The following is a 26,390-nucleotide window of genomic DNA, read 5'->3' as shown; positions in this document are numbered from 1 at the left end:
TCAAAAGAATAAATAAAACCTTTTAAAAAAATCATAAAAAGGGCAGCCTGGGTGGCTCAGCGGTTTAGCACCGCCTTCAGCCCAGGGTATGATCCTGGAGGCTCAAGATTGAGTCCCATGTCAGGCTCCCTGCATGGAGCCTGCTTCTCCCTCTGCCTGTGTCTCTGCCCTACCCCCCCGTATCTCTCATGAATAAATAAATAAAATCTTTAAAAAAAATCATAAAGTCCCCTAAATTTGATTGTATTTTTTTCTATTACTCCTCCGAATGAATATGGAACTATAAACATAAGAAATGTTCATCTGTGTCCCATGTTCATCTACACTGCCCTCCTAATGATCTCCAGCGGTACTTGGGGAAGCACTGGATGAAGGACCTGCAGGAGGAGAGGCCCCTGGGGGTGGTGCCCCCCAGGGAAGGAGGCAGGGAGAGCGGCAGGCAGCCCTACCTTGTGGGTGAGGGAGTGCTGCTTGAGGTGGTGGATCTGACTGAACTCCATGCCACACTCCGTGCACACGAACGGGCGCACGTTCTGGTGCTTGAGCATGTGGTTCTGCAGCTGGCTGCGGTAGTGGAAGGACTTGTCGCACTCGAGGCACTGGTAGAGGGTGGGGCCCTGGTGAGAGGCCAGGTGGCGCTTGAGCTGGGTCAGGGTGGAGAAGTCCAGGCCGCACTCGACACAGACATGGCAGCGGCCGCTCTCGTGCTTCACTTCGTGGGCCTTGAGCTCGCTGGGGTAGGCGAAGCCGCGGCCGCAGAAGTGGCAGCTGTAGGGCTTGACCTCAGAGTGCAGCAGCATGTGGCGCTTGAGGTGGCTGGTCTGCGTGAAGGCCTTCTGGCACACCTGGCACTTGTGGGGCCGGGTGCCCTGGTGCGTCAGCAGGTGTGTCTGCAGGTGGCTGGGCTGCTTGAAGAGCTTGCTGCAGTGCGGGCACGAGTGCGGCTTGATGCCGTTGTGACCGAGGATGTGCGTCACCAGGTTGTACTTGGACGTGTAAGACTTCTCACACATGCGGCACTGCCAGCGCTTCTGGCGGTCGCCCGCCTCCACCAGGTACGAGTCGTCGATCTGCACGTTGATGTCCAGCCGGTCCAGCTGGGCCTTCTTGTGGCGCTCCACCGTTGAGCCCGCCGAGTCGGCCTCGAACTCTCCTGCCTCCTGCCACACGAAGCCCTGCTCTGGCTTCACCGGCTCTGGGGACTCCATGGTGGGGGCCTCGGGATCACTCAGGGGGGCCAGGTGGGGCGGCTCAAAGCCACACTCGGGGGGCAAGGCCTCCGGCCCGGGCAGCGCCACACCGGGCTCGGGGAAGCCATCCCGGGCCGGGTCAGGGAAGTGGGGGTCATAGGGTGCCGTGTCCAGCTCCGGCCTCGGGGCTCGGGGCAGGTGCCGCAGCGTCCGGGGCTTGCGGCTGAAGGCGCTGAGGTCGATCATCTTGACGGCGCTGCTCTGCACCAGGGCCTCGCAGCCGCCACTGGCCACCTCGGCGGGGGCCTCTGCGGGGCCCGCATCCTTGTCGTCCCCGGGCACGGACACCTCGTAGACCTCCTGTTCTTCCTCCTCTTCCACCTTCTCAAACTTGACCTTGGGCACCAGCCGCACAGGTGGCCGTGTCTTCCGCCGGGTGTGCTTCTCGAAGGCTGCCTCTACCTCAAGCACCTCCTCTTCTGCTGGCTCCTCCAGGGCCCTCCCGTTGCAGGCCAGCTGGTAGACGTCAGGTCCCGGAGGCCCGGGCTCCCCGATGGCCGTCGCCGACAGCTCGGGCCCCAGGTCCGGGTAGAAGGCTTCGGCGCTTATGGTGGCTCCAAAGAGCTCATTTTCCGAGACCAGGCCCAGCACGGCGGCCTGAGCCAAGGACAGCACCACCACGGCATCCGTCTGTGTCCCTGAGTCCATGAAGCCCTCCATCCCGTGGCGGCCGGCTAGGAGGGCATCGCTGCGGGAGGGAAAGGGAACATCAGTACTGCCGGCTCCGCGCTGCACACATGACAGACAGACACACACATTCAGCAGGGGCTTGGCTGGTTCTGGGGGCATGTGTCCCTGGGTGTCTTTCTCCTCCTGCCTGGGCAACAGGACGCACTTGTCATTACGGGGATCGACGACGCCCTCTGCGTAGCTGCCCATCTTCTCCATCTCCCTGGGGGATATCAGATGAGCCCTGCCCCCTTGCTGGCCTGAGTCTTCCCACCTGCAACAGGAAGGTTGAATTTCCACAGCGGTTCTCACACTATGCCCCTCATCATGTCCTGCAAGGGGTCTTCAAAAAGCTGATTTAAGGGACGCCTGAGGGGCTCAGTCGGTGAGCATTGCCTTTGGCTCAGGGCGTGATCCTGGGTTCCAGGATCAAGTTCCCATCGGGCTCCCTGTGGGGAACCTGCTTCTCCCTCTGCCTATGTCTTTGCCTCTCTCTCTCTCTCTGTGTGCCTCTCATGAATAAATAAATAAATCTTTAAGAAAAAAAAGCTGATTTAAAATTGCAAAAACTAGGGGCACCTGCGTGACTCAGCGGTTGAACGGCTGCCTTTGGCTCAGGTTGTGATCCCAGGGTCCTGGAATCGAGTCCTACATTGGGCAGGGAGCCTGCTTCTCCCTCTGCTTATGTCTCTGTCTCTGTCTCTCATGAATAAATAAAAAAAATCTTTAAAAAAATTACAAAAAAATAAAAGATTCTTCTCTTTTAAAAATTGATTTTAGGGAACCCATCTACTCAAATGCAATATACACCTCGCTCCAGCACATTCTGTAGCCCTACTGGCTTTGTTCCTAAGGTAATTAACTTTGCATAGGCCTGGAGGCCATACAGTGAGGTGTTAAACAACCGCCACCATTTGTGATGGCTTGACCATATGAGGGAGGGGTTTGGTTTAAAAAAAATATATATATATGTATATATTGGGGTGTTTGGGTGACTCAGTTAAACCTTTGGCTGAGGTCATGATCCCAGAGTCCTGGGATCAAGCCCCCCAACTCCCATTTGTCTGGCTCCCTGCTCAGAGGGAGTCTACTCTTGCTTCTGCCCTTCCCACTGCTTGTGCACACACATGCACATGCACTCTCAAATAAAATCTTAAAAAAAAAAAATATATATATATATATACATACACACACACATATTGCCAGGAGGGGGAGCTGAGGTGGGGATAAAATAAAAAATATATTTTATATTATATAAATGGCAATAAATTGGCAAAACCAAAACAACACACAAAGATAAATTAGGTGCCAAGGTCGATCTCAGTGGCTACCACCTATCTATTAAGGCTTATGCTACACGACTGTGTCTATCACAACAGGTGATTGTTCTGGATTCGCTAAGTATCATACATTTAGATATCTAAATTTATGCCAATTAAAAATACAGCTTTCATCTGATTTGTACACTGGAATTCCAGGTAAGAAGATGTGGTGTGATAGAAGGGCCTGTGCTGGCCAACACGTTTGAGAGAACTGTCTGAAATGAATGCCAGGTTCACAGGCACGCTCCTCTGGCCTAAAGGGTTCTGAAAAAGCCAAAGCACCCACTGTCTGGGTCCAAACCTCAGGTCTGAGCCCCAGCACACTGGCCCCCTCCCTGCCTTCCCAGGGGCGCAGCCTGAGCAGCCAGCCTTTGCCGGTGGGTACCCTCCCTCCCCCGCCCCGCTGAGTCCCAGCTCCTCTCACCACCCTGCCAGGCTTCCCTCAAATTCCACCTGTTCCTGGGACTCCTTGGGCCTCCCCCTCCCCCAGGCCCTGGCGCCCTCTCTGGGCCTCCGGGCCTCCCCAGGACTGGTATGTGCCCCAGATGTGAGTGGCCCTTCTGCCTGGCCTGGGATACTTGTCAGGGTTTTAAGGCCCACCCCTGCTCAGTGCAGGCACAGCAGAAGAGCTCCAGGGGTGGGGGAAAGACATTACTGGGGTGTCTGGGGCCACCTTGCCTGCTCTGCTCTGTCCCAGGATCAGGGTCAGGGTCAAGCGTGCATGGTGAGCTGCGGCCCTTCCTCAGGAAACCGGCTCCCGGCCCTCAGGCCTCGTGTCTTCCTCCTCCCACAGGCCAGGGGAGCTTCCCCTTCCTGAAGCCGGCTAAAAATAAAACACCCCAGAAGGAATTTAGCTTCCTTGAGACGGACACTAAAGACTAAACTATTAATCTGGAGGTAAGGCTCTTGTGGGAGGGTCAGGTGGAATGGAAGCGACCTGGGTCCAGGGTCCATCTGGAACAGGGTGGAGGGGCTCAACCTCCTTCAGCACTCCCTCATGCCCCTGTTGGTAAGAGCCCCCCAGTGGGGGGTCAGGCAGCCTGGGCCCAAGTCCAAGCTCTGTCACTGACAACGCACTAAGAAAGGTCCCGTCTGCACCTCAGTTTCTCCATCTACCTACCTACGGGATGGAGGCACCTACCTACACAGGGAAGGATGGCCAGAGCTACGAGGTCATACTAGGTGACGGCGATTCGTTAATTATAAAGCCCTCACCAAATGGAAACAATCAACTTCTTTGCGCAGATCTCTGGGCAAATAAAGATCAGATTTTCCTGGTCAGATTTTTCTGACGAGGGCCACAGAGCCTAGAGAGGTCTCCATCCCGGGGCCCCCAATTCAGCAAAGGTTGGGGTGCTTCTGGGATGAGAACTCATTCATTTCTCTGCACAACAAATGCTTGCTACTACGTCCCTGCTCCAGGTCAGGCCCTGCGCCTGGAGCTGTGAGTACAGGAGGCAGGGTCCCTGTCCTCACAGAGTCTTCAGAGGAGACTGCTGTGCCTGCCACGGCCACGCCATGGGGCAGCATCATTCCCCCGCTCTCGGCCGCCAGTCTGACACAGCACCCGGACGCAGCCCTCACTCCGGCTGTGGGTTTGAGCAAACAACAAGCTCAGCGCTTTTTCTGGACTTCGCTGAAGTCAGGGCCAGAGAGGGAGCAACTTATCCCCAGCGGCGGCAGAGCCTATGCTGGGACGTGGCCCTGGGTATGTTCAAAACCAGATTTTGGCCATTTCTTGCTCAGGTACATCCCATAGTGTCCCAGGCCTGTTTCTTCATCTGTGTGGAAGGGGAGCAGGGCCTACTCGTGGGGTGGTGAGAAAAGATGAGGACGTCAGTGTAAATATTTCCTCTCTGTACCTTGTCTCCTCCGCCCCAAAGTTGGCACCCTCTCCTCCTGGCTCTGTCAAGGGAATGGGAGCAAAGAAATTATCACTCTGGCAGCAGAGGAGCCGTGGGAACCCAGGGGCAGGTCTGGTGTAGTCCCCTGTGTGGCGGGTCATCATACACTTTACCATCCCTGCTAATGATGGCGCCAGCCCTTGGCCAGGCAGGCATCCCCTTCCTGTGGGAGCAGGCAGGCAGTTTTGACTTTGGCATCAATGTTTCTGTAATAGGAATGTAAAAGGGGACCTGCCCGGGGTTCTTGTTCATGAGAGGTTTGTGCCCAAGTGCGGTAGGACACAGAGGTGCCAACAACTAACCACAAATCTGGACAGAAGGGCTAGCTTCCTATTACCGGTGCTCACAAGGTCCCAGGTGAGCCATGTAATTGTAAAAACAACCCATGGGAGGGTGCGGGTAGGATGCACCCCACTTCACAGCCCAGGAATCCAGGGTCTGAGTCACATGCTTGAGGAGGACCCTGTCAGGGCAGAGCTGGGTCTATACCCAGGCCTGTGGGCCCACAGCCAGGCCCCATCTGGGCCCATGCCTCTGGCTCTGCTCCATTGCACAGCTCCGGTAGTCATGTCAAGACTCTGAGCCTGGTATCAGCTCCCAGGTGCTGCCCTGTGGTCCCCAGGTCCCGAGGAGCCCAGTAGGTGCTCATGAGTTCCAGGCAACCTGCAACGGGGAAGCCTGAGCCATCCCTGTCCGGCTGGTCCGGGGTCCCCTCCATGGGTCTCTACTCAGCAGCAGCTGGAAGCCTGGCCAGTCAGACCGCTGCTCTTCCTGAGAACTGGAGAACACTTACTTGCCTGAGCAGAACACATATCTGCCTCTATAAGTGCATGTTCATTCAGTGTGGTGGCCAGGCTGGCTGTGCGTGCATGTGTGCGTGTGTTTCAGAGGGTCTCTGTTTGTTGAGACAGAGGCCTAGAGAAAGAAGACAGAGGGAATCTAATTTACTTGCATTTTGCATGCGTCTTCCGTCTACCATACACAGAAACAAGTGGAGGGAAGGCAGGGACTCTGCAACCCAGTGTCACTATTTTTCCTCCTCCTAGGTCATCTTTTTGGAGCCCCTCACCCCTGCAACACACACACACACACACACACACACACACACACACACACACACACTGGCTACAGCCCTTGTTTTACACCCTAGCTTGAGGCTGCCCAGGGCAGGAGAGCCGGCCAGGTGTGCACCAGCTGTGTACCCGGCACTCCCTCCTCAAGGCTCCTGCTGCCATTGGCCTGGGGCTCCCCTGAGGTGCCTCCCCTCTTAGGCAAGGCCTTCCCCCCCACCACTTGTGCTGGGCCTCAGGGTCCCATAGAAAGGAAGCTCAGACCTTCCTGGGCTCTCTGCAGCCTCGCTAGGAGGTGAGGGGCATCCATCTGGGCAGGATGGCTCTCTTCTCCTTGGTTCCCAGGGTGGAGAGAAAGGACATGGCAAAGGCAGGAAAACAGAAGATAGAACAGCTGTCTGATTGTAGCTTAAAGTCTGGGACTGGGAGTTGGGGGAAAAGAAGCCATGGGAGGGGCGGGTGGGGCCTGGGAGGAGGGAGGAAGGGAGGGAGAGAGAAGCTGTGGAGGCCGAGAAATAAAAGCAGAGGAAGGAGAGGGAAGGAGGAGCAGTCCTATTCCCCAGGGCCCAGCATCACCCAGGCCAGCCCCCTGGGGAGAGCCCCAAGCCTCAGTGTCTGAGGCCCAGCGGAGGCCTTCCCCACCCAGACAGGGACCCTGCCCTCCAGAGCGCTGTCACTCTATCTCCTGCTACACTCTAAGGGTTCCTGTAAACAGACACTCTTACCACATGCATTAATAGGTGACTTGCTGTGTGACCCTGGACTAGTCACCTGACCACACACGGTCTTCATTTCCTATCTGTAAAAAGGGTACAAGTGGCTTCTTGGAACCTTGAGGGCAGGTTAATCCTTGGCCTACCTGCCTGTCACCTGGGGTCCCCTCTGCAAGATGCAGCAGCATCTCTGCTCACCCCACACTGCTCTATAGGTCCCTTTCCCATCAGTGGGAGCCCCTCCACGGCTCTGAGAGCAGGAGAGGGCTGAGGAGCTCGGGGTGGCCGGTGTCCTTGGAAAGCAGATGAATGGGCAGAGCTCAGATGGAAGGCCCTGGAGGCCTGGTGTGGCTTGGGGCCACTGGGAAGGGAGTGGCCATCATGTTATTTTTTGACCAGGACACCTTCTTAAAAAATCAACTGGCAACATAGGAATGCCCTGGGGCTCCTGCCAGCCCAGCCTTGGAATGTCACCAGGCACCCCGTGATCCATTTATTGTGATGACTACCCTCAAGGGTCTAGTAGGTGTCAGGGCCAGGACACAGGCTTCCCCGTGCTCCAGGCTTCTGCTGGGAAGGCAGTTTTAGCTCTTGGTCCCTTCACCTTGGCTTTGAACCACCAGGTGGCTCAGAGGCTAAGTCTCCAGTCCTGCAACCGAATCACTGACTCGGCCACAGTACCGGGGGCCCAGCAGGTGCTGGGTATTGGTCTTGGTCGTTGGGATAGACAGCAAAATAAAGTTGCTGTCCTCAAGGAGCTGCCCTGAGTGAGCTCAGTTAACAGTGGAAGCACCAGGATGGGGTGGGGGGTGGGGTGCAGCACTGGGGTCGACTGGGGGCAGGGCTGAGGCCTGGTTCAGGGCCCTACAGAGAACAGAGGCTGGTCTCATGCCTGGGTCTGGCATTCGCGCCCTCTGGAATGTGGCTCCCGCTTCCTTTTCTGCCTCTGTCCCAGCTGCACTGCTGCGGGGGTGGTGCACACGAGTGTGTGCACGCGTCTGGGCCCTCTGCCCTTGGGTCCGGAGAAACTGGGTCTGGAGTGGGGCGGGACAGGTAGCTGGGCCGGGGGAGGAGAAAAGGCCGTCACAGCTAGGTCCGGGGCTGTAAACCCTCCAGAAAGGAAGAGGAAGCAAAAGCCAGAGCTGGAGTCTTGTGCAAAGGCCGGGGCTCCTTGCCATAGTCTCACTTGTGTCAGCCCTGGGCCTCACTGGATGGGGGGGCAGGTGGGGGTGGGGCGCGGTGGCCAAGGGGGAAGTGTGTGAGTCTCTCTCTCCCTCAGCTTCCCCTTTTCTCTACGGACAGATTTGCTGAGCCCGCCCCCAGGAGTCAGAATGGCTGGGCCACCAACCCACAAACCACATGAGGGCCTGATGTACGTGTACACCGTGTCCAGTCACTTCTTTTTACACATAAGGAGGCCCGGGGTGGGGACTGGTCCAAGGTCACACAGTGTGAGGGTGAAGCAAGGACTAGAGTATGGGCGGTGGCTCCGAAGCCCAGCCTCAGCCACATGGCTAGAGGATGAAGTCCTCATGCCTTAGCGGGCTGTTCAGCACCGTCCCCGGCCAGGCTCCACCGGACCCCCATCAAACCTTCCTGCCTCTCCGCAGTGTGGGCATGCACACATACACACACACACCTGTTCTCTAACCTCAGGGCCTCTGCACAGGCTGACTCCTGTGCCAGGGCTGCCCTCCGCTGCACTGATTCGGTGCAGGCACGGCCTCCAGGGAAGCATTCCTTAGACTGCAAAGGCCTCTTTGGCAGCCTGAGTCTCTCAGGTTAGCTTTCCTGTAGACTTGGCTAGACCAGGGTCCCATTGTTTGCTCAAAGGCTAATCTAGATGTTGCCGTTAACTATCCTGTGGACGTGATTCACATCTACCACCAGCTGACTTGAAGTAAAGCAGATTGCCCTTCTTAATGCCAGCAGGTCTCATCTAATCAGCTGAAGCCTTAAGAGAACAACTGAGGTTTCTCAGAGAAGAGATTCTGCTTGAAGACCGAATCGCAGAAATCCTGCCCAAGTTGCCAGCTTGCCAGCTTGCCCTGCAGATTTCGGACTTGCCAGCCCCCACAATTGGGTGAGCCAATTCCTTAAAATAAATCTCTCTCTCTCTGTATATATATATATCCTACTGGTTCTGTTTCTCTGGAGAACTCTGTACAATCACGCTGATTCATAACTGTATGTTTACGATCCTCTCACCACCACACGGCCCACCCGGAGGATGGTGACTGTAGGGGAACAGAGAGGGCCCCCAGGGGAGTGTCCGGGAGAAAGACACCAGGCGAGGGAAGGGGGATGAAAGAGTCACTGAGGCACGTAGAATGAATGAATGAATGAGGCCCAGGGGAAATGCTTGCCCGAGAGTTCCACGGGCACTTTTGCTCTTCTCTGCCTCACCCCTGGACAGTCCTGCCTCCTCCACAGGGGTGGACTCCAGGCTGCACGGGGAGGGGGGTTGTCTTGCTCTGGCAGAGTCCCCAGGGGCTCAGATCCAGGCTCTCTGAGCTATTCCCACCCGTGACACTCTCCCAGGCAGGCCAGTGACAGCAAAGCCTGTCCTGAAAGCCCTTCCCTTTTAGATCTCTCAGGACTCAGGCACCCAGACCCCTCCTGGGAACCACACCTCTGCTTTACAAGCTGAGGGCTGAGGTGGGCCTGGCTGCCATAGAGCAGCCACTGTGTGAGGTCCCTTCCTCCAGGGAGGTCATGGTGTACCCCTACACCCCTGGAAACAAAAGATGGAGTCCCCATAGGGAGAGGCTGACCTCTCAGACTCAGAGGGCAGACATTTTGGCTTCATAGAGTCCAAAGGCATCATCTGATTAAGAGTACCAGGGCCCGGGCCTGGAATCTCTGGGGATGGGGGCCTCAACATCTTGTTTTCTTTCTTCTTAAGTTTATTTATTTATTTTGAGTAATCTGTACACCCATCGTGGGGGTCAAACTCATGACCCCAAGAGCAAGTGTTGCACGCTCTTCTGACTGAGGCGGCTGGGCTCCCCTGGACATCCTATTTTCCAAAAGCTCCCCCACTGATCCTGATTCTCCAAATTGATTAGTGAGATCTGATGAGCACCCTTGTGGTGACTTGGCAGGTGAATTAAGAGTACTCTACCTTACTAAATATGTGGAATTTAAGAAGCAAAGGGAGACACACACACACACACACACACACACCAAGAAACAGACTCTTCAGTGTAGAGAATGCCCTACTGGCACCAGAGGGAAGATGGGTGGGGGATGGGTAAGCAGGTGATGGGGATGAAGAAGGGCATCATGATGCCCTGTGATGAGCACCGGGCGATGCACGGGAGTGTGAATCCCTATACCGCACAGCTGAAACCAGTATTGCATGGTATGTTAAGTAACTGGATTTTCTTTTTTAATAATAAATTTATTTTTTATTGGTGTTCAATTTGCCAACATACAGAAGAACACCCAGTGCTCATCCCATCAAGTGCCCCCCCCTCAGTGCCCGTCACCCAGTCACCCCCACCCCCCGCCCACCTCCCCTTCCCTCACCCCTAGTTCGTTTCCCAGAGTTAGGAGTCTCTCATGTTCTGTCTCCCTTTCTGATATTTCCCACACAGTTTCTTCTCCCTTCCCCTCTATTCCCTTTCACTATTATTTATATTCCCCAAATGAATGAGACCATATAATGTTTGTCCTGGATTTATAAAGGAGTACCCTGCCTTCCTGAAGCTGTGACAACTCACCCCACGTGGGCTCCTTCTTCTCCTCCTGATGGGCAGCTGCCCCACACAGCTCAGCCCCACACAGGTGGTACACACAGGAGCCATGGCCATGGCTCCCACCTGATGCCCCACCGGCTCCCTGAGCAGACGCATCTGTTTCTTTACCACAAAGGAAGAAAGCTCGGTTTTCCCACCAGGGGGACAGTGGCCCTGCTGGAGACCCTTCACCCCGGCCACTTTGGCTGGCTTTGGAGTCTTCATCAGCAGGGCTAGGATGAACTCTATGGACTCTCCTGTCTAATGTTGTCATTTAGAGATGTGGGAAGCGAGGCCCCAAGCCCCCACCCCACAACAGGGATGGACCTGAGAGCTCTTGATTCCCAGCACGTTTCTGTCCAACCATGTCACACGTGGTGGCCGCTCCACACTTGGGCCTCCCTACAAGGGTGTCTGCCTTCCAGAGTCTGGAGGCCTCCAGGGTGGGCACCAGGGGATGGGGTAGCAAGGGATTCAACCAACCTGCACAAAGCATCTTGAGTTCTCAAGAGTTCGTCCTCACGGCCCTCTGACCTCAAATGCTAAAACAGTCCCGGCTCCCCGCCCCCCCCTCCTTCAGGGACCTTCAGGGCCCCAGCCGCTTCCCCTGCAGCCAAGTACAATCACCCCATCAAGGGCTTAGAAGACCTTGTGTGGTTGGTCTCTGCTCGTGTGGCAGCTTCACGGCATGCTGCTTCTTCTCTTACTTACCACCCCCCAGACACATGGGCTTTTCTCATCTTTAACAGACCTGCCTGCACACAGCCCTTTCATGTGCTGTTCCCCCTGCCTGGAATGCCCTTCCTCAGGAAACCTCCCCTGACTCTCCCCGTGGCCCCCATCAGGTCAGACCCCGCAAGTTCTAGGAAGTTAATACATTTGATACTGTCCCTTCCTGGACCTTATTAAAATTGTAACGATAGATTTATTTAACTATTGGCTTGTTGCCTGGCACTCCAGTTCCAGCACAGAGGAAGAGGGCCTGAGAGCTTGTCAGCGCGCTCCCCAGGGCATTCCCGGTGGAATGCACCTACACAACACTCCAGTGGAACCAGCCTCCTCCCCTGGGCCTGGACTTCCTCTGCTTGAGCATCAGGACCACTACCTGTTCCCAGGAGAAGGGGCAGGAGGCCTCATGTTTCCAGAAAACTCCATGTCCTCCTTCCAATTCCAGAAGCAAGAAGCGCATCTGCTCCAAACAATCACCCTGTGCTGGACCCAAAGATCACCAGCTTAACGTAACAGGGAAAAACAAACAGGTCTCGGGCTTCCAAGTTCATGGGACAAAGATAATCACAGAGGAAGGAGCAATGACAGGGCCATTTATCGGGCTTGAACTTTGTCAGGCCTCGTGAGGAGCGCACACGACTTCGAGGCTCCTGGGGTTGGGGGGACCATCTCCATGTTCCAGTTCTGGAAACGGAGGCTTGGAGAGAGGCCCTGCAGGGTGGGGGCAGCAGACTCCTGCTGTCTCCCCAAGATCCTGGACCCCTCTGGGTGGGGACGAGGGTCCTGATGGCCTCTTTCTCCCCTGCCGACCTCAGTTTACCCACCAGGGCCTGTTCTAGCCGCAGGAGCCCCTCATGGCTTCCCTTCCTCCTCGCCAGGCCCCGCCCTTGCTGAGACCTCAGCTTCTCCATCCTGTCTTCCTCTCCCTCCATCCCTCCCCTCCTTCCGTTTCCGTGGCAACCCCATCCTCTGCTCTGCCACTGGGTCCCGTGCTCCCATCTCCTCTTTCCTCTTTCATCTCTCTCCTCCGTGCAGGGTATGGTCCAAATACCCCTCTGTCCTTTGCTTCTGGTCTCTCACTCCCTTTTACTGTGCTTTTATCTCCTTCAATGTTCTCTTGTCATCTCAGGGCGACATTTATTTATCTCCTGCTTAAGAAAAAAGAAAAAGGAAGGAAGGAGGGAAAAGAAACCCCCATTTCGCTAGTCCTGGCTTCTCTGGTTCGGTCCCAGCCACCTTGCTCCTAGGGAACCTAGAGACACAGATGCAGACAAACCCAGGATGGGCCCCCTGCCCGCCACCAGGCAGGCTCCCTACTGACCTCACCTGCAAAAGGGAGGAGGTAAAATGCATAGCAAGGAGGTGTCCCGGTGAGGGCACGCCAGGGGCAGGCACGCCAGGGGGCTGCACCCTGCTTTCCTGAGGCTGGGCTGGGGGAGATGCTAGAGACCCCTCTCAGGATGAAGCAAGGGCAAGACCTAGAGTGTGGGATAAGCCAGGTCCAGGATTCCTCTTCGGTGCAGCCCAGGGAAAGCCCACCTGCACACTGCCCCACACTGCAGCACACAGGGGGATACCCCATGTACCAGGCAAGGTACACTCCCACCCCAAACAGGATGGTGGATGCATCCATTCTTCAAGATTCACTCTTTACCATAATCCTAAATTGTCTCTGAGAAAAGGAAGTGTATGCTCTCCTAACCAGATCTGTGTCTCCACAGTTTAAGGTAGAAATAAGGTGGTCAGCCAATTTCCTTTTCAGCCATCATTTACCAAGCTTATGGGATAAACAGGGCATATAATACAGGCCATCCCATGAAGATGGGATTCATTTTCCAGATGGACAAACTGAGGCTTGGAAAAGCTGTTACTTGTCCAAATCACACAGTCAGAGGTAAGGGTGGGCTTTGAATGGATTATAATCATGTTCTTCCTCTTTTATGTCCCTTCTTCCTATGTTCCCAGGAGGGGAGAGTCAGGTCAATCCCTGGCTTGGCTCCTCCTCCAACCCTGCCTTCTACATTTCTGTGTTTAATCTGCAGTGATCAGAAATGACAGAAGAAACAAAGAGATTTACCACAGAAACTACAAGCAAGCCGATTATCACTGTGGCCCTGGCATCTCAAAGTGACAGAGGGAATAGATGGCCTGGTGAAAAGTGGTGTTACTCTCATCTGAGACAAAAGTCACCTGGAGAAGAAAGAGGCCCTGGATCTTTGGGAGCCCCAGAGGCTTGTGAGCATCTGTGGGAGCTGCTGGGCTAGGGTCTCGGTCCTGGTATCGATCCCGAGTTCCGGGACTCAAAGCTCTGCTGGAGTTGCTTCTGGCCCACCTTACCGGGTGCACCTGCCAGGGCCTGGCCACAGAATGCAGCGGGGCACAGAGCCCAGCCTGCTAAGCCTGCAGAGGTGCCGATGACACAACAGCTGTGCTTCTCCCCCAAGAGGCTATTGGAGCACCTCAGGATCCCTGGCATGCAAGGCCTGGCATAGGAAGCAGCAGACAGAGATGGGAGGATAGGGAAGAACAGCCCCTGGCTCTGCAGATGAACAGAGTGGGGAGGGTCTGGCCTGCACCCCCCTCTCTGCCACTTATGAGCTGTGTGACCTGAAACAATTTCCTCCACCTCCCTGGGACTCCCTTTCCCCAACTGTAGGATAGAGTAGGGATATGGAAAGGCCTTGACATGACCTGAAACTCTTCCTTCAGGTTAGGTTTGTACCTGATGAGATCATGTATGTAAAGTATGGAATCCTGATACAGATCCCATATCACAGAGGAGGAAGCAAAGGCTCAGAGGCATAGGGTGACCCACCTGAAGTCACCAGAGAAACATGGAGTTTGGGTTTCCTTCTCGGGTCTAACTTAAATGCTTGTGCTTAAAAGGAGATTGGGGAGATAAGATTTGCTAACATGGCTGGAGCATAGTAAGGACTCGATGTCTAGGAGCTATTTGTTCATTTTCTCCCCATCGCCATCCACTCTGTTGGGTCAGGCCCCTGCTGGCTCCTGGTGGGACCCAAAGACCCTCCCCTTCCCCCATGCTCAGGGACCTCACAATTTGATTAGATAGACAAGACCAAGAACCATGAAACAGAAAGGCAAAATAGCAGACAGGAAATAAGCCCTAAATGTGTGGGCTACCACAAAAGGACAAAGTAACGTTGGTTGCTTTTTCCCCTCCTCTGTTTCAGCTTACGGGGTCAGGAACATTCTTCGTTATCAATTGGAGCTTCAGGAGGCCATAGAGGCTCAGAGCGTGGGCTATAGGGCCGGCTGCATCCCTTACATGTTGGTTTGTGTGAGCCTGTCTCTTCTGCGACAGGTGACAATGGTTCCCACTTTCCAGGGCCATCAGGATATCTGACCGAGCCCACCAGCCGGGTGAGCATGACCTCGTGCTGAGTACACAGAGGTCGGGTGGAATGGTGGGGAAGCCTAGAAACAGGGGAGGCTGGCTAGGAAGCCTCCAACCCCAGAGGTGCAGAAGAGGTGGAGGCAGACGATGAAGGAGGGAATGTAAAGAGAACAGAAGAGCAGTGGGCAGAGAAGGTGCTGAGGGACGAGCATGGGGGAGGAGGGTGTCCTGGGCACAGAGCCCTCCCCTTCTCTCCCACAGCCACCAGTGTGTGAGTCACCCCACGGCCTCCATCCCTGCAGAACCTCCGAAATGGCTGCCTCCTGATGCCCATGCCATAATCAACATTTATTTTGCAGTCACCCACACGCCCAACTCGAGAACGGATTTATGCCAGGAGAGGAGTAAAAAATGCCTCTCATTCACGTAAAGCCTTCATGCATCTCCTGGGCGGGGAGGGACAGCTGGCCCAACATTTAGGCTGACAGTCTACACATGCAGACATCACACATGCACACCGTCCACACAGGCTATAATCAGAGGCAAGCAGGAGTGATGTGCAAATCCATTCTTAGTCACCTTCATGCAGCAAGATGGACGGGACCCACTCGAGGGGTGGGAGCCCAGTGTGCATATACACGCTTGTGGACTCTGCACAGTGGCCGGGGAGGAATGTACATGGGGGTGGAGGGAACCTACAGTGCAGCTGTGAGATAAGAGTTTAGGCAAGAGGTTGGCAGGAAAGGTGGGATGGGCATCCCAGCTGGGGGAAGTGCTGGGTCTGTCTGGCCCCGGGAGCCAATGTAGTGGGCCAAGGTGGGCCTTATCCACAAGCTGGAGGAGAGGTAGGGGGAATCCTGAAAGGCAGAGCCAGGAGAGGCCCTTGGCTGCAGGTCCCTAGCGGCAGGGATGGATCCACCGACTCAGAAGAAGTTGCCCCAAGAGGCTAGCTCTGCCCAGTGCACTATCTGGTTTCCTCTTAAATCTAGATCACAGGGCAGCCTGGGTGGCTCAGCGGTTTACCGCTGCCTTCAGCCCAGGGCATGATCCTGGAGACCCTGGATCAAGTCCCACGTCAGGCTCCCTGCATGGAGCCTGCTTCTCCCTCTGCCTGTGTCTCTGCCTCTCTGTCTCTGTCTCTCATGAATAAATAAATCTTGGAAAAAAAAAAATCTAGATCACAAAGGATGATAATCGGGCTCCTGAAGCCTCATCTGCAGAGCGGTGAGCTCCAGAGCATGGATCCCCAGGTGCAAAAATTCAAATGCATGTGGTGCTGTGACCCAAGGGCCAAAATGACTTTAGTAGAGGTGACAGTTATAAAACAAGCAAATATCTGGCCTTCACCAGAGGCGTCTGTGGTCCAACTTGAGGGCTTCCTCCCCACTATCCTGTGGGATGTGGAGTCAGTCTCACTGCTGCCTGGCTGAATGGCCTTGGGTGACTTGCTTCATTGCTCGGAGCCTCAGTATTTGCTCAACTGTAAAATGGGGATGCCAGCTGCCTACCCCACAGAATGGTAGAGAAGATTAAATAAGTTCTTAAAGATCTTAAATAAGAAAGTACCTGGCATGCAGGCTGGCATTTGGTAAATGGTGCTTTTTGGGTCTCACCGCTACAATATAAGTGCACACACAATGTGAATCACCTAGGACCCTAAAGTATCTGGCATGTACTCATTAGTACTAAAAATACGCTCTTACCACTCCCATGAATTAGCATGACCACTTGGAAAAAGCATCTGCTATTGTGAAGGAGAAAAAGTAGCCAAATTGTCGGAGGAGAGAGGCTGAAACAAACTTGGCTTTATGGAAGGTTCTAGCTTAGTTCTCAGCCCACAGAGGAGCCCCTGGCTTGTCTGGGGATGGGTGTTCCCGACCACTGTGCTTGTAGGCCATGAGGGTCCCTAGGGTCCCAGGACCCAGAGTAGAGCCCTTGGAGAGGCAGGTAAGGCTTGGCCTGGTAGGACACGGAAGCCCTCCTTGTAGGTGCCAGACATCGCCTTTTTTCTGAAACTTTACAATCCGTCAAGGCAGCTCCAAAGATCAAATTCCCACACAAATCACAAAACCCAACTCTTCCCATGCATGTAGTTGATTTCTGGGATCCCTGGGCACCTGCTCAGTCTCTCATTGCTGGGATGACCCAACCATCAGCAAACACAGCCCTGATGGGTCACAAGGTGAAGGGGAGATGCTCCCTGGGCTGGCCCCGATTCCCTGAAACAAAAGTGTCCACAAAGCTTCTGGTATGAAGAAGCACTCACAGACACATGCATGGGTCCGGGAGCAAGGGTCACCCTCCTCCCTGAATTGCAGCAAGGCCTGCCTGGGCAGCATCCTGGCTCAGAGCAAGCCCCTCCCCCCAACGCCCCCAGGTCTGGGTGCCAAGTGCAGGACAGAACACAAGCTCTTCCGGGACTCAGAAAGATAGGCCGGGCTGGGGAGTGAACACGCCGGCTCACGCAGGCACAGCCCTCCGCCGTTTACAAAGCCCTCCCAGGCACAACGCCACGGGATCCTGGCTGCTGGGAGCTGACCTGGCATCTGTACGGGCAGCTCCTGTGTGGGCAGCGCTTATTCCCACTCCGCAGATCGCGGATGAGGATCCTGACATTAGCAGACTGCCTGGCTGGCCTGGGAGCTACGGTGCCAGCCCGTGCCAGCTCTAAGGGCATTGTCTAACTCAGTGCTGACCACCGTATGTGTGGTTGGTACTCGTACCGTTGCTCCTATCCTACAAATAAGGAAACTGAGGCACGGAACAATTAAGAACAGCTTTAGAGCAGTCCTTCCATATTGATGCAAGCAGGTAGCATTTAGGGTGTTTTTTTTTTTTGTTTTGTTTGTTTTTTTTTTAATTTTAGAGAAAGCAGGGGAGGGACAGAGGGAGAGGGAAAGCATCTCAAGCAGGCTCCCAGCTGACCATGAAGCCCGACGCTGGGCTCCATCTCACAACCCCGAGATCGTGACCAGACCCGAAATTAAGAGTCAGACGCTTAACATGCTGAGCCACCCAGGCGCCCCAAACAGGTAGCATTTAGAAACTTTTACAGAAACTCGAAATTGCTAGGACATCCAGGCAGGCCTGATAAGGTGCTGGTCTGTAAGGATCACAAATAAGAGTAATTTTAAGAAGAAAAGCACTGGTTTAGAGCCCAGACTGGTTTCTGAAGGTCCAAGTTTAGTCCCTGTTAATTCCCAGAGGTGTGACTATTTCTCTTTACTAAAGTGTGGTCGAGGGATCCCTGGGTGGCTCAGCGGTTGAGCGCCTGTCTTTGGCTCAGGGCATGATCCTGGAGTCCCGGGATCAAGTCCTATGTTGGGCTCCCTTCATGGAGCCTGCTTCTCCCTCTGCCTGTGTGTCTGCCTCTCTCTCTGTCTCTCATGAATAAATAAAATCTTAAAAAAAAATAAAAAATAAAGTGTGGTTGTGCTTAGAGCACCTGCCATACAAACCAAAAGATGCAAAGTGCTCCCAAAGAACCTGGCACCTGTTTGCTACTATTATTAGTGCTTGGCAATGTGCTGGGGACCATACTGCTAGTTCCTGGAGAAGCTGTGCTCCTTGTTGGCAGTTCTCGAAGGGGGCTTGACCACCTGCTCTTCTGCTATCCTGGTACCCGGGGCCCAGGAAACACGCCTGCCTCCGGAAGCCTTCCCACCGCTGCAGACCCTCAACCCCCCTGCCAGGAGCTAGCTGCTCCCCTATCACCTCCAAGCCAGGTGGGTGTGAGCACCTTCATGGGGTATAAGGAGATGTTCTTGCCCAAACCAGAAAAACCTGCCGGGCAGCCAGCACCCCTAACTCTTGCAACCTCCAGTTTTGCCAGCAGGTGTCTTGAGAAGCAAGTGGGGCCAGGAAGAGGGGTGGTGGTGGTGGCCTTCTCACCTGGCCCCAGTCTCAGATCTCTCCAGCTGGGACAACCTTGCTCCCCAGGCTTCTCCATGCTCCTCTGGAGCACAAATTCTAAACTTCCCCAGATAAGCACATTCCTCACTACCTTTACCCATAGTCCACTTTGTCCAGTCACTCAGACCCAGAGTGAGAACACAGTCTGCTTGTGGCATGTTTCCTGAGCAAACTACCCTTCGCTGGTGAGTGGGGCACAGGGTGGGTTCAGATCCACCTCCCCAAAGCTCTTCCTCCACCTGGACCCCAGTCGTCACAGTTGAGTCTGCTCTGTCCCCACCCGTGCCTGCTTGTGCCACCCTCCAAGTCTGGTGCTGACTTGTCCCTCTCCCTTCCTTCACAGACGTGGCTGGAACCTTGCCCAGTCTTCCTTGGGGAGGAGACCACCCCCTTCCCTTGATCCCCTGTGCCCTCAGGGGGCAGGGGATGGGGCCCCACTTGATATGAGGCTATCCTCCCTACTAGCACTTGGGTATGTGCTGTAACCATTCCACATCTGCTAAGGATAAATTCAGTTCACACTTCAACAAACATTTATGAAGCACCTACCCTGGGACCAGCTGTGTTGGGTGTGGCAGAGGAAGGAGACACAGAGCTTGCCCTTGGGAGCCTCCCACTAGCCCAGGCTTCCACTTCAGCCTCATGGCTTATGCCAGCATCCTTGCTCCACATCACCCGGGCCACATGCACCCCCACGGCTCCCTGTATCCCCTGAGGTTATCTGGCTCTTCCTGGGCCCCCCGGGCACTTCTGGGCTAGACAGAGGCCCTCGTGGCTGCAGAGACCTGAAGACTTGACCCTTTCTCCTGGCTCTGAGGAGGTGCAAAAGGTCCCCCAGACCTGTAGCCTGAAGCCAGCTCTCCCCAGACCTGGCCTCCTCTCCCCTGCAGGTCTGCCTCTCCTACTCTCCTCAGGTAACCCTGATCCACTGACACGCCTTCCCTCTCAGGCCTCCAGCTTGGGGCCTCCACCACACCCTGGCTGCAGCATCCGGCGGCGCCCAATGTCTTGCCTTCTCTCTCTACCCCTGAACAGGGGGTCAGATCCCATTTCCTCCACCACCTCTTTGACCCCACCTCTCTGTCCCCTCCACTGGACATCCTTGGTGAAAGCTTCCGCACACTCAGGCTTTGAATCAGGCCTCCCTCCTGACCTGGCAGCAGCCCTGCCATCCCCCCTGGGCCCCAAGCCACTCACAGCTTCCCTCTGTCTCTGCTCTGTCATCCCGATGGCCTCTGCTTTCCCATCTTGCCAGGGCTTCCTTGGACTGTCCCCTCTGTGCCGATGTCACCAGCAGAGCCATGCCTCTACTCCACACCCCAGGGCATTTCCTAGGTGTCGAACCTTCTGTCAACCATCCGTTTCAACTCCAAGGATTGCCAGCTTCCTGGGAGCCACCAGCCCCCTCAGCGTCCTTCTTTCTGCGGTTCTAGTTTTTTCAGTCTCCTCTTTGGGACTCCAGGTCTGGCCGAGGCCTGGCCTGCCAGCCCTAGGGGCTGGGACCACGCCAGACAACGGTGGCAGTGCATGCGACCCCAGCCACATTCCTCATGCTCAGCCCGCAAGCCACATTCCCATGGTCTCCACTGCAGCCTCCAACTTGCAGGACAGCCAGGCTCTCCCACAGGAGGGAGTTTGGGGAGGCAGAGGGCCCCTGAGTCCGCCTCTGACCTTGACCCTCACATGGAGGCCCATGCTACGGCCTGGCCGAGAGGGAGTGGGTGCCTGGGGCTACATGTGAATCCCGCAGGCTCCAGGACCAGCCCTGCAGCCAACCAGCCCTGGTGGCTGGTGCGGGGCTTCCTAGGGAGAACCTTCTGCCAGCCAGTGGCTCGCTCTGGCCTGGTGGAGCCCCATTTCCAAACATCCTTCCCTCTCAGAGTGGGAGCCTGGAGGAAACCATGTCCCACATGGTGGTTTTTTTTTTTTTTTTTTTTGTCCCTTTCCTTTTACACATTTAGAGCAATGGAGGAAAATGAACACATTCACATTCTCTCTGCTCAAATAAACCGACTTCTCTGTTCATTCCATCCCTTGAAAACAGAAGCACTATTCAAAAAGAAAAAGAAAAAAGAAGAAAGAAAGAGGCAAAAAGAACTGAATAGAAGAGGAAGAAGGGGGGAAGGAGAGCAGAGCAGAGTGGTCCCCAAGGGAGCCGGGCAGGACTTGGAATGAAAGGCAGAGCGTGGAGGGAAGGAGAGCCGAGAGACAAAGCGGGAGAGAAAGACGGGAGCTTTGAAAGAAGAGTGGTCGGCGTGAATACAGCGTGCAGGGGAGAGGGGAGCACTTGAAAAGGAGCAGCCGAGGCGGTGACCCCTCATTCACACCCGTGCCAATCATAGCGACAATGTAGACAGACCCTTGCTTCATTTTTCCTTCTCCAGTTTCTGGGGAGCTGTTTCTGAGGAGCGAGGGAGGGTCGGAGGGAGAGGCTGAGAACTGCAAGTTAGTTCCTAAAAATACAAAAAATAAATCCAGTTCTGCTGGAGAAGCATCGAAGAGCTGCTTGAAAGGCTCCCCCTTGCCCCTGAAACTCACTCCACCTGCAAGAGCAGTGCTCCCTCTCGGGGAGTCAGGGGGTAGGGGGTGGGCGGTGGCCATCAGCTTTATTTCAGGGTCCTGGAGGAGCCAAGGCAGAGAGGGCCCCAGGTTGCAATGCTGTGGAGGGAGGCATGGTCTCCATGGGCAGGCGGCTTGGCCCTTGGGGTTGTCCTGCTTCCCGCAAAGAGCTAAGGGCCTAGGCAGGAGGGTCTGAGTGGGGGATGGGGTGGGAGTGGCAGCTGTTCCTGCCTGGGCCGTGCCTGGGAGCAGGAGACACTTGTGGATGGGGGCGGGGAATGATTCTTTCCAGGGACTGCCGCAAGGAGGTACTGCTCAGGCTTGCTGAGGCCAGCCTCCCAAGGCCGGGTGGTAGGTGTGAGAGGTGGGGGAGTCCTCTTCATTAGCTTCCAATTGTGGGATCACTGTGCTTACAAGGGAGGGGCCTCTGCGGACACGTCACAGATCAGCACTTTCCTGATTTCATCAAGATATACAGGTGCCCCAAGGATTCCAGGTCCCTTGTTCAGGAACAGGCCTGGATGTGGGCTTCCGTCCTTCCCTCCTCTCTGCAGCCAGACATAGGTTATGACCTGGTATCTACCGTGTGCTCAGCCCGGTGCTAAGCTCCGGGTGACACAGAGCACAGGACCTCACCTACCCACACATAGCCCTGTCTAGGGACCAAATGGCTCCCAAGATATTCCTCTGAGATCACCGGTCAATGTCCCTGATCCCCCTCTCTTTGTTTTTCCTGGTCTCACTCTTCTCATCTTTCAACACTCAGCGAGTCATGACGAAACCTGAAATGGGGTCACCTTTATGCAGAGGTTCCTTTTTCCTTCTGATCATTCAGACGCTGGATAATGAGTAATGCCTGGGAACAGCGAGGCGGCCGGGTGCAGGAAGACTGATTGGTTTATTGATTGATTGATTGAGCGAGTCTCACCCTCACTCCTCTATAGAGCAATCAGTCTGTGCTTAGTGGCGTGGGCTGGGATTCGAAAGTGACAAGGACCAATCGGAGGCCCTGAGACGCTTGAGGCCAAGCTAGTGGGGGGTGGGGGTGGGGTGAACCAGGGAGCCGAGAAAGGAAACCCAGCCTTTGCTAGCTTCATCTGGGAAGGGCTGTTAAGTTGGAACGGGCCCAGAAAGGCCTCCAAACCCAACAAGGAAGCCGAGAGAACAGGCACATGGAAAATGCAAAAGAGCGCAGGGTTGGAAATTTCACTGCACCACCAAGAGCATATAATTACTCTTGCCTTTCAATCCAACAAATGCAAATTCCAACAAATATTTATTGAGTGCCTGCTATGTGCCAGCCAGCTCTCAGGCATTCCTAGAGAATGCAGTGAACAAGAAGACCAAGGCCTGCCCTCGATAACTCATACTCGAGGTGCAGGCGGGGGTGGGGGTGGGGAGTATCAGGCAAGGAAACAGGTGATTACAATTTAGTGTGAGCCCTGAGGAGGGTCAGCCTCGGGCAGCTGAGGGGAGGGGTCAGGGAAACCTTTTCAGAGGGGGCATGGAGTCATTGTAATCCGTTAAAATGAACTACATTTTCATTTGTTTTGAGAAAGCTTTAAAGAATTTCGCTGGCGAGATATCCCAGTGTCTAAGGGAAAAAAAAAAAGAAACTAATCAATGAACTACAGATAAAACATCTGATAGATGTTTTCTCGATCCTTTGGTGTATTGGGAAGAATCAGAAATGGACCCAGAAAACTAAGCTGTTGAGAACAACAATTAGTTCTTTTTATTTTTAATTTTATTAATTTTATTTTTTTTTCAATTACTTCTTTTTATTTTTATTTTATTTTAATTAATTTATTTTTTGTTTTTTTTCAATTACTTCTTTTTAAAGAAGAAATGTAGCTCTGCGCTAGGCTCGGCGATGAATCCTATTAACACTGTGAGTTTAACCCCAAGTCATGATAGAATATTAGCAGGAAGGGCAAGAGCATGGAGGCAGCAGATAATGTCCAAAATTGCTAAGTGGAGAAGTGGTAGGATAAACATATTCTTTCAAAATACGGAGGTGAATAACAGAGGAGAAATAAAAGGAATTGAGAAATCATTTATGGGTCTGGAGGGCTGGAGTGGGCAGGAAGGCAGGCGGGGCCTGCTGCTTCATCCTGACCAGGCCTCTAGTATTGTCTGACATGAAAAAAAGATGCATATGGATTAGTTTGATAAAAAAACAAAACGAAAAGCAAGCAAACAAGCAAAAAAGACTTGGCAGAGGACTCACTGTGAAGTCAAATTGGGATCTTTCTGGAGTACTCAGCCGAGAAACAGAAAGGGCACCATGCTTATACATTTATGAGAACAGAAATTTCCTTGAGAAAGAGCACGATTCAGTGGGCTCCTGCCCAAGGTAACACAATTAGACAGAAGAGAATGGAAGGAAAGTACCTTGGGAAAAAAAACCTGCAAGATATTGGCATGTGGCTCCAACAACGAGATCTGAAGCACTAGGGACCCTTCTCTCGGTGACTAGGAGATCCAGACACTGGGATGCTGCTCTTGTGCAGGAGCTGAGATGCTGGAAAACTGGGGTGTGTGCTATACAGCCCACTTGGGAGAAGGAAGCGTGATCTATGTGCAAGGAGGGTGGTGGTCTGCACATGCTGGCCTGAGGCCGGGGACCCCTCGCCATGCCCCAACCCGAGCCCCCCGGCTCAGTGTTGAGGCCACAATGTCCAAGTGACCTCGTGCTCCAGCACTCACACACGCATCAGTCACTCTGCTGACCATTATGGTCCTTTCTAGACCTTTTAAACTTGAAATGTGTGCGGGGCGCCTGGGTGGCTCAGTCAGTGAAGCATCTGCCTTTGGCTCAGGTCATGATCTCGGGGTCTTGGGATCAAACCTCAAGTTGGGCTCTCTGCTCAGCTGGGAGTCTGCTTCTCCTTTTCCCTCTGTCCCTGCTTTTGCGTGAGCTCTCTCTTTCTCAGCTAAATAAATAAAATCTTTTAAAAAATAAACTTGAAATGTGTGACAGCAACATCTCACTTGTCCAGAAGTCCCTTCTCTGGCAACCTCACTTCCCCCAAGAATAGAGACGAGTGGAGCATACCAAACAGCTCAGAAAGCCCAGAAGTTACTTGGACAAGGGTGCCTCCAAGAGTTGTCTTTGGATTTACAGTAAACTCTTTCTCCATGACAATGCCCGTTGCTGGCAGCCTCTGGACTCAATTCTAACAAGCTTGTGCATCTGGTTTCCTAAACTGGTGGATGCAAGCCGCAAATGAGAAGGACGAGCAGGGAGGTGGATGGGGTGCTGGTGCTGGAGGCTGTGATAGTGAGAGTACAGGATACAAAGCTCCCAGACAGCAGCGTGGGACCAGTTGAGGTGGGGCTGGAAGCTCCAGCACCTTTATACCTCAATTCGGTCACTAAGCTCATAACCAATCAAGACAGGTTAGATCCTATTAGAGTATATCCAGTATTCTGCTTAGCACTCAGGAACACATGTGTTGGGTCCAGGGCTCACCTCGTAACCTACCCAATCTGGGGCAGGCACAGCTGAGGCATGGACACTGCCCCATCTCCTAGCTGCTACATCAGTGCAGAGGGCACAGGAAGCCCCAGTGTGGGTCAGAAAGGCTGGGCTCTGGGCCAGTTCTGCCCACCGTGTGGACCTGGGCATGAACATGAACCCAATCTCTCAGAAGCTCATCTACTCAGTGGCTAGAGAACACCTGCTGGATTGGGCAGGGCTTGGTGCAGATCAAGTGAAAATAATCTTCACAGTCAGCTGAAACATTTTATAAATATAACGTTATGTTACTAAAGCCACCTCTTTTTCTGGTGGCTGGACAGGACATCCCATGACTCCCACAAGGGTAGAGGACAAAGGAGATACTCTAGACTGTACCCTCTGCCTTAGGACTTTTCTCGATACAATGAAGCAATTATCAGGCGAGTTTCAAAACCATGCAAACTTAACTTGTGCAGACTCCATCAAAGACAAAGCCAGATCCATTCTACAAGATGGTTGGCCTGCCTGGACTCTTCAAAGCCACCGGCACACACACACAAAGCAGGGAGACTATTCTAGATTAAAAGGGGCTAAAGAAACATTACCAAATGCAATGCATGAGTCTTTTTGGGTCAGGAGAAGAACCTAAGAAACACTTCTGGAGGACGATTGGGGAATATCATATTATTACATATATATTATAGTACTGAATAATGGTCATTTCTTTAGGCACGATGATGGCATTGTCCCTCTACAAGGGGCAAGTTCTTGCTCCTAACAGACACCTGCTGAGGTGTTGAGGGGTGAAGTAGCATGCTGTCCATAACTCACTTTCAAATGATTCAACACAACCATGTGAAAGAGAGTGAGAGAAAGCAAACGGAGCAAAATGTTAACAACTGGTGAACCTAGATGAAGGCTCTTGGCTTTTCTGTTAGGCTTGGCATTCTTTTTTTAAAGATTTTATTTATTTATTCATAAGAGAGAGAGAGAGAGAGAGAGAGGCAGAGAGAGAAGCAGGCTCTATGCAGGGAGCCCGACGCGGGACTTGATCCTGGGACTCCAGGATCCCGCCCCGGGCCGAAGGCAGGCGCTAAGCTGCTGAGCCACCCAGGGATCCCCGGGCTTGGCATTTTCAAAATAAAAACTTATGAGCAAACAGACCCTGCGTGAACTGTGACTCGTTCTTTGCATTTGTTGGGCCAATCTTTGGTTTGTTATCCAACCTGCCCAATGCAGAATTGACCTGCTCGTGATGAGATTGAGGGCCATGCTGTGCTCCCCCATCCGCACATGCAGGAAGTACCTGGATGGTGTGCTGTGCAGGCCAGGGTGCTCACGGCCAAGGTTGGCCACAGCTGGCCCAGCCCTGCCCAGCCCCGCTGCTTGAGGTCTGAGGGCAAGTCTGCACCTGGACACGGCTTCCTCTTGGCTTCCTCTTGGTTTGGCCCCTGGAGGAGATAATCTCTGGCCTCCAGCACATCTCCTGGGCATCCAGATTTCAATATTTATGACTGGGCCCACTGGGCCCCCTGGATCCTGAGTTCTTTATGTACAGAAGCCCAGATCCTTGTACCTTATGTGTGAAGGTCAAAGAAAAGGATCCAGAGTGTGGGGCTCATGGTGCTGAAGATGCTCTAATGGTCAGAACCATAAAGGACCTGTTGGAAATCATTCAGACTGTAACGTACTAGCTCAGCC

At 53.9% G+C, this 26,390-nt stretch overlaps 1 protein-coding gene across 3 annotated transcripts in view; it reads right to left on the bottom strand.

The window, feature by feature from the left end:
* ZNF710 (zinc finger protein 710) overlaps positions 1–26,390 on the bottom strand; it is a 67,320-nt gene that overhangs the window by 10,336 nt on the left and 30,594 nt on the right. Inside the window, exons 1-2 of one of the 3 annotated variants that reach the window (XM_025438282.3) lie at positions 19,865–20,283; positions 450–1,938 (exon numbers count right to left, since the gene is read on the bottom strand). In XM_025438282.3, the coding sequence (XP_025294067.1) occupies positions 450–1,910 (1,461 nt within the window). In that variant the 5' untranslated portion in view covers positions 1,911–1,938; positions 19,865–20,283. Of the gene's footprint in view, positions 1–449; positions 1,939–2,085; positions 2,353–19,864; positions 20,284–26,390 lie in introns of those variants that run through there. The other 2 variants (XM_035714681.2, XM_025438281.3) reach the window with 2 other exon arrangements.

This window comes from Canis lupus, chromosome 3 (assembly GCF_003254725.2).
Source record: "Canis lupus dingo isolate Sandy chromosome 3, ASM325472v2, whole genome shotgun sequence".
Taxonomy (NCBI): Eukaryota; Metazoa; Chordata; class Mammalia; order Carnivora; family Canidae; genus Canis; species Canis lupus.
This window is presented reverse-complemented; position numbering and strand designations above follow the sequence as displayed.